Source organism: Gopherus evgoodei, chromosome 1, assembly GCF_007399415.2.
Source record: "Gopherus evgoodei ecotype Sinaloan lineage chromosome 1, rGopEvg1_v1.p, whole genome shotgun sequence".
NCBI classification, from domain to species: Eukaryota; Metazoa; Chordata; order Testudines; family Testudinidae; genus Gopherus; species Gopherus evgoodei.
The window spans coordinates 54,119,808-54,127,709 of NC_044322.1; the positions used below are offsets into that span (position 1 = coordinate 54,119,808).

A 7,902-nucleotide genomic window follows, 5' to 3' on the forward strand; every position below is an offset into this window, starting at 1 on the left:
CTTCAGTTATGAAGAGATTCCAAAGAGTTAAAGTACCACGCTGTATTTTGCAATGGATGGCCAGTCTTAGGCAAACTTTGCAGCCCACCTCCCTTAGCAATCAGAAGTGTCCTTCCTAATTTCAAAGAACCTCTCACAACAAAAAAATGTTGATGCATTTAGGGATCAGCACCTTTTACTCTAGGACACGTAAAATCATTAATACGGCTATATTAGTATTTGACTATATACATGGTTAGTTTTGCCTTATATTTTGGTTAGATCAAGGAAGTGCATTATTCCCCAAAACATTTTGAAACAAAATCTCAGAAGCAAAAGTATGTTTTCTGAAAGTTCGGTTTCACCTTCCAGCATATCTCAGTGCTTGAACTACACGAACAATAACTCAGTAAACATTCTGAGTATTAAATGCTTCCATCAGAAGCCAAAGGTTTTTTTTTTAAAATGTGCATGCACTATTAAGTTTTCTGCAACAGCATTCTGTTCACTTCTTGGGCTTCTGAATTTGTGCTTTGGTAGTGGACATTATAACAGTTTATATTTGCACACAAATTGTGCAACATTATCCAATACCACTAGTGTATAATTTTTGCACTTTTCACTTAGAAGTGAAGCTCCATCTGTCATTTGCTCCCAGTAAAACATGGCATGGTCAGCTATCTCCGCAGTGTCTGCCAGATAGGATGAGCCAATTGTAAAGAGTTGAGTTTTCCAGCACTGAAGATTGTCAAAGATAGATTCCACAAAGGTCATTCTGGTGGCTTCAAGGATAAATAAGCAAATCAGAGAAGTCACTATAAATTTGTGTAAAAAGACTGAGGAAATCTTGAAATTAAGCAAGCTGTTTTCCTGAGGTAAAGAAAGCTTGTCCACATCTACTAGTTTTATACCATCCCACTGGCTGGTATCGAAGTTCTTTATTGTGAGATTGAGGTCTACACTGGAACAAGGCAGAGGGGTTTCCTTGATCACTTTGATTTTTTCCCTGAACTCCTGCATCTGTTGCAGAAATATAATGGGCTCAGACACATCCTTAAAAGCTTCTGCAATGTTAAAAGCCATTCGTTGCTCTTGTAGAATTGTGTTCAGTTTATTGATTTCTGGGTCATAGGCCTGCATCACTGCAAGCTTCATGGTCTCAAAGTCAGACAGAATCTCATTTCTTTTCTGCTCCAGTGTGTGCTGCAGCTTCTCAAAGAACTCTTTCACTTTGTCCGAGTCTTTTGTCAGAATCTGCAGCGCTTTCCTCTTGCTTGTTTCCAAGGTGTCTAGTCGGGAGAGCGCATCCCCACAACGCCATGTTTCAAAGCCCTGAAACAGGGTTTCAAAAGCACGCTTCTCCTGTGAATAGGCATCTTCAATGGAGCAAAATATGTGCTTTGTGTGGTCACCTCGAGTGGCACAGACACCACATATCAGCTGCATATCTGTCTGGCAGAAAATGTTCAGGGGCTGCCCGCTGTGCACCTTACACATAGGCATTTTGGGAGTTACTTTTATTTTGTTATACTTCTCCACAATACCTTTCAGGGAGTAGTTGACTTGTAAATTGTTGATTCCTGTAACAGGAGTTTCCTTCCGGCAGGTAGGACACTTGAAAAGTGGAGGTGGTCTCCAAACCACACTCCGGACATTTCCCTCTAGGATCCCCTCCAAACACTTCTTGCAAAAGTTGTGAGAACAAGGTAAAACCCGAGGATCTTCAAACAAGCCACAACAAATGGGACAGGTGAGATCTTCCTCTAAGAGCTCCATCACATCCTACGGAAAGGAGAGGGAAAAAATATTAGAGGGACTTTATAAGAACTATTTCCATTCCACCATCATTAGTCAAATGGGGAAGAAGTTACAGTAAACCATGCCAAGAGTAGCTTCCATTTGAGACAAGCTTAGTATCGCTTGCACTATGACAGGCGGCGTTTTTTGGCCCAAGGAGTTTCAAGGTGGGGTCTCAGCTGGGCTGATAGGCATGTTGCACACACTGCCAGTTGAGCCACAAAATAGAGGACTCCACTAATTGCTTGAGTCTGTTCTAGTACTGGACCATCAGACAAAAGCTGCTCAATGTCAAGACAAAATCAGTTTCCCAGTCTTAGCATAAACACCAAAAAGGAAAGTTAGCTAACCTGACAATGATCTTTAATATCTGCTGAAAATAATTTGAGTACTAATTCAAAACTTAAGTCTTATTGCAGTGATGCAATATTCAGAGATTGATTTGATCTGTGTTGTGAAATTTCAATATGGCAGACAATGTTAAAATTGAACCAAAAACTATTACATTTCACTTCCCCAACTCCTGCTTTAAAACAAAAAAGGTCACTTTTTTTTTGGGGGGGGGGGGAACCAATATGGAAGGTGACTTACAGAGTAAAGCATCAGAATTTCCTCAGTTTTAGTAGAGTTTGTTAAATGCCCCCTCTTCTCAGCCCAAAGGCCAGTCAGCATTTGTTTAACCCTAGTTTAAGAAGTTTGGGTGCAAGGAAGAAAAAAATGTATGAATGCTCTTTTCGTTGCTATTGGGGTATTCAGCACAAAGTTGAAATATTGTAAGAATATAGAGGTAACTCTTAAAAACCACAGCCGTAAAAATAATTTATAATCTACTTTTGATTACATCATCTGTATTTCCAGCTCCAATGTTTCAATATCTGTTTTAATTATGGCAATTCCTTTTTTGAGTGTGGGGGTGTCTAAGAAATTGGAATTTATCAAAAGAAAAATGTGAGACTTATCTTGTATTGCAGTAGCCCCTAAACGCCCCAATCAGGGATCAGGCCCATTATGCTAAGGACTGAATTTATATAACAGAAACCAAATTCTCTGGTGCAAAGATCTTACACTGTTAGCATATGAAATGAGAAAGCAGGTGGATACTTAGAAGGGAAAAAAGTTAGAATTGATATTTGCCAGACCTGCAGATCCAATTAGTTTGGTGATGGAAGTTAAAAATACTTTGTGATAACTAAAGGACAACGATAATTTCCCCATGCTTAGCAGTATATTACCAAAGTGGCTGAACAGTAAGTTCTCCTCAGTTCTCATGGTGATATCACACAAGGTACCAGACCCTTAAGAAAGGCAGGAAACTGGTTAAAAAAAAGATAGCCAGGAACCATTCAGAGGGAGATCAAGGATACCAGTGGATATATGGAAGGCAGAAAAATCAAGAAAGGCTGCACTGGGAGAAAAGGAAGGTTTGGGATGCAGTTTGGTATAATCAAAAGAAAGCTTTCACCACAAGTAGATAGATACTGGCTGAAACAAAAGAAAGAAAAAAAATCTTCAGAGGGTATAATCAACTCCCAAATACATTTCTCCGATTACTAGAGATGTTTGCATGCATAAGTGGGGCTTGAAAAATTTACTAGACTTCTACTCAGCCAGAAGACTAAGCCTACTAACCAAAAGTCAGTCACCTCAAAGTAGGTTTGCCAGGTGTCCAGTTTTTGACCGGCACACCCAGTCAAAAAGAGACTCTGGGGGCTCCAGTGAGCACCGCCAAATGGGCCATTAAAAGTCTGGTTGGTGGCACAGCAGGGGCCCAGAACTAAGGAAGGCTCCCTACCTGCCTTGGTTCTGCATGGCTCCCAGAAGTGGCCGCCAGGTGCCTGAGGCAGCCAGGGAGGCTCCATGCACTGCCCCCGCCCCGAGGGCCAGCTCCACAGCTCCCACTGGCCAGGAACTGTGACCAATGGGAGCTGTGGGGGCAGCGCCTGCAGGTGTGAGGGCAGAGCACGGAGATTCCCTGGCCGCCCATGCGCCATGGGGCCACCGGGACTTGGCAGCCGCTTCCTGGGAGCCACAGTAAGCGCCGCTGCGACCTTGCACCAGCCCAGAGTCCCCTCCTGCACTCCAACTCCCTCCCAGAGTCCACACCCTGCTCACACCCCAACCCCTTGCCCCGGCCCCGAGCAAAACAAATGGTCTAATTCCTCATCCCAAATATTCTCTCAGATGAAAACAGGAAAAAGTTAATCTAGTCTGTTTCTAGAATGCAGATGGTGGCTTATCAGATAGTAGCAGGAAACAAGGTAAAGTGAAAGATGAGGCAACGTAGGCTAGGCTTGATCCAGCCGAGTACAGCATCCAAGTTTCCACTATTTATTTCAAAACCAGATTTCTCTAAACAAGAAAATGTTCATTGATTACTAAATTTGTGGCATGGCAAGTATGAATTTTTAACGAAAAAGATGCTTAAGCCTCAGAACAGACATTTTTCAACACCTGAATTCCAGGCACAAAGCTCAGGCAGTTGAAAGATAACTGAACATAAAGTGGCCAAACTTTAAATAAAAAGATTAGTTTACAGCCAAAAATTCCTAATATTTAGGATCAGTCCAAAAGATTAAGCTTTCAGACAGCTATAAGTGCCTAAAACTAAGGATTTATTATGAAGTGCCTTTACAATAATAAGTATACAGCTTTGCTACCACAGCATCATAATCCATAGAACAGCCATGACATAGAGACAGCATATTTCCATATCACTTTCAGTATCTCAGTCTTTACCTGCTTCTGGAATAACAGCATAGCAAGTTACTCTATGCTACTCAAAGAAACCGATGAGGCTAACCGGGGGAGGAAAGCTGCAACTACTTAAAAATTGTTGTTTCCCTCATTGTAACAATGCTGGTTCTGGCAGGACCCAACAGAGTGCCAACTCAGGACAAATTGCTTAAAACAGGGCAGTTACAGCCCAAGGCTGGGGTTTTTCCACCTCTAAGGCAAACCAAACCAGCCAGATAAAGAGAACTTTGGTCTCACCCCACTGGCTAACCACAAGTCACACAAGCAATTCCCTTAGACAATCCAGTTTCCCAGTATCACCAACAGTGCCACTCATTAGGGCAGGGGTCCCCAACGCGGCGCCCATGGACGCCATGGCACCCGCTGGGGCATCCATGTGCGCTCACCTACTGGCTGCCAGACAAGCAGCTACCGAAATGCCACTGAGAAGCAGCAACATCAAGAAGCACTCCCGCTGAAATCCCGCCGAATTTCGGCAGCGACGCCTCTTGACGATGCCGCTTCACGGCGGCATTTCGGCAGCTGCTTGTCCGGCAGCCACAGTCCTCGGCCCCCTGGAAAAGGTTGGGGATCACTGAGTTAGGGGGACAAATGATTATGAAAACCAATACTCCAGTAAAAGAAAAAAGGTTCTCTTGATCCCAAAGGACCAAGCCCCAGACCCAGGTCAATATACAAATCAGATCTTACCCACAAAACATCTAAAATCTAAAGGTTTATTCATAAAAGGAAAAAGATAGAGATGAGAGCTAGAATTGGTTAGATGGAATCAATTACATACAGTAATGGCAAAGTTCTTGGTTCAGGCTTGCAGCAGTGATAGAATAAACTGCAGGTTTAAAACAAGTCTCTGGAGTACATCCCCAGCTGGGATGAGTCATCAGTCCTTTGTGTAGAGCTTCCGTTTGTAGCAAAGTCCCTCCAGAGGTAAGAAGCAGGATTAAAGACAAGATGGAGATGAGGCATCAGCCTTTTATAGTCTTTTCCAGGTGTAAGAACACCTCTTTGTCCTTACTGTGGAAAGTTACAGCAAAATGGAGTCTGGAGTCACATGGGCAAGTCCTTGCATACTTTGTTGAGTTACAAGGCAGATATGCCTTCTCTCAATGGGTCAGTTGTATAGCTGATGGTCTTTAATGGGCCATCAAGCAGGCTAGGCAGAGCTGACACAAACTTGTCTGGGGTGTCACCCAGAAACATAGCAGAAGTTTGAAATACAGACAGTATAGAGCCAATATTCATAACTTCTACTACAAAAATCATACACATAAACAGACAGCATAACCAGCAAACCATAACCTTGTCTTAGACACCCTATCTGATCCCCTTTATACAAGATTTGGTGCCACTACAGGACTTTGGTTGCAACAATGATCTATACGGTCCCAGTTAATGTCAATAACGTCACCCTCATATATTGCTTTCCAAAGTAACCAGTCTTCTCCTGGACTTGCTGAGAGGCTTTAGACAAACTAAAGATTCTAAAGTGTCCAGTACACCTGTTTTTAACTTAAAATAAGCATTTCCCATTCCTCTTTCCTTAGGCAGACAGATCTGAGAAAGGAAGGCCAATTAAGCCAGCAAATCCAGACCTTTGAGGAGTTTGTCCCAAAATTACCATAACTTGGAATCTGTTAACTATTTAGTGCCTTCAACTCCATTTTATTGTTCTAAGGAAACTGAATTGGTGCCACATTTTGGAATGAAGCTATCTATGGCATACCCTCACTATAATGAGACTGTCAGGATCCAAGCCTTTTGTTCATTATAGCAAGGGGTTTGTTATAACGAAAAGACAATCAAAGCAACACAGCAGCAGGGCTCAAAGCTGTAGCTGTGCACACTTGTGCAGTACACCTCCCCCCCTCTTTTTTTAAACCACACACAGTATTGTACTATAGTTGGGATCCAGGTTCGGTATAGACAAAGATTCATTATAATTTACTGTGTTATTGCAAGGGTGTGCTGCATTTCTACAGTTGGACTATTGTTACCCAATAACCTTTTAAGTTTAGGAGTCAAAGCTTCTAACATCCTGAGAAAATGCCAGTACCTGTATTGTTATAGTAGAATGAAGCACAGGGATGCTACATGAAATTATTTCAATCCACAAAGATTAATTTGTTGTTTGTTAACAACAAATTAAATGTTGTACCTCAAGTGAATATTAACCAAGATGAGAGAAATCAATTATTTTTAGTGCACCATGGAAAAAGGAGAGGAACCAATTTGAGCGCATTGAACCAGTTCTAGATATGGGGATGAATCTGAACCCTGGGATCCGGATTCCAACGCAAAATTTGCAAGTGCTCAGATGTTGTATTTTACGCCATCCTATAAAGCCGGTTGTGGTGTATGGATTCAGCTCTCAGCTACCGCAAAGTCTGGGGGCGGGAGCCAGGCCCTTCCAGGGCCAGGCGGAGGAACCGGGCGTTAAGCAATTGCTGCTGTTTTGCCCCGCTCACGCAGCACAACACGGCCGGTGTGCAGCAGCCTTCCCGGGGCCCGTCCCTTCCAGAGGGCAGCGCACCGCGCGGGGAGAGGCAGCCCCATGCCAGCGGCCGCGGGCAGGCCGAGCGCGTCGCCGCTCTTCCCCTGGGAGGTTCCCGGGGTTCCCCACCCACGCTCGGGAGTGGGGGGCGCAGCCCTCGCTATCGCACCCAGCCCATGGCCCACGCTGGGAGCCCCGCCGCCCGCCCGGGCTCGAGGACCCACCCCTCCGGGGCAGGCGGGGACCGCCGCCCTCCCAGCCCCGTGCGAGGCCGCGGCGCCCCGGAGCTGGCGGCGAGACGCCGCAGGAGACTCAGGCCCGGCCCAGGCAGAGCCCAGCCCGCCAACGCGCCTCACCTGCAGGTCCAGCGCCTGCCGCCGCTTGACTTGGCCGGACACTCCTGCTTGCTGAGGCCGGGCCCGTCGCAGGCGGCAGGCGCCTCCCGCCTCCACAAGCAGCGGGAGGGCGGGGCCAGGGCCCGGCTTTGTATCTCCCCGCCGCTGCTGGGGAAGGGGCCGGGCGCGGGTGGCTGTGCCGCTGCCGGGGTACATGTGGCTTGAGCACGTTGCATCAGGTTCAGGGTGGGCGCGGGGCCTGGCTTGGGAAGGCTGGATTGACACAGGCCGAGGCCAGAGATTTAAATGTTCTTCACAGAAACCCCCCCTGATTCGAGAGGCTTCAGGCAAGTCATTTGGCCTTGTGTGCACTGGGGAAGGGTGTAACCCATCTGCCCTTCAGGGGATCAGCCCTGTAGGGTCTGTGTGTACCATGGTGTCCAGTGCGCTGAGAAGGTAGCAAAGCTTTCTCAGTGCTCCCATTGCTGCTAACCACTGTTCAGATGAGCCAGGGGGGATTTTTTTTTAAACTTTCCTCAGTGTAGG

The 7,902-nt window shown here is 45.6% G+C and overlaps 1 protein-coding gene across 1 annotated transcript; it reads right to left on the reverse strand.

Moving 5' to 3' along the window:
• Positions 1-500: 500 nt before the first annotated feature.
• On the reverse strand, positions 501-7,465 carry TRIM13 (tripartite motif containing 13). Its single transcript, XM_030564544.1, has 2 exons — positions 7,378-7,465; positions 501-1,761 (listed from the first exon to the last, which is right to left on the reverse strand). The coding sequence occupies exon 2, from the start codon at positions 1,753-1,755 to the stop codon at positions 526-528; it is 1,230 nt and encodes a 409-aa protein (XP_030420404.1). The 5' UTR covers positions 1,756-1,761; positions 7,378-7,465; the 3' UTR covers positions 501-525.
• Positions 7,466-7,902: the final 437 nt, after the last annotated feature.

Excerpts from the sequence above, each read along its gene's own strand:
- TRIM13 (XM_030564544.1), bottom strand. The coding sequence starts at position 1,755 with ATGGAGCTCTTAGAGGAAGATCTCACCTGTCCCATTTGTTGTGGCTTG.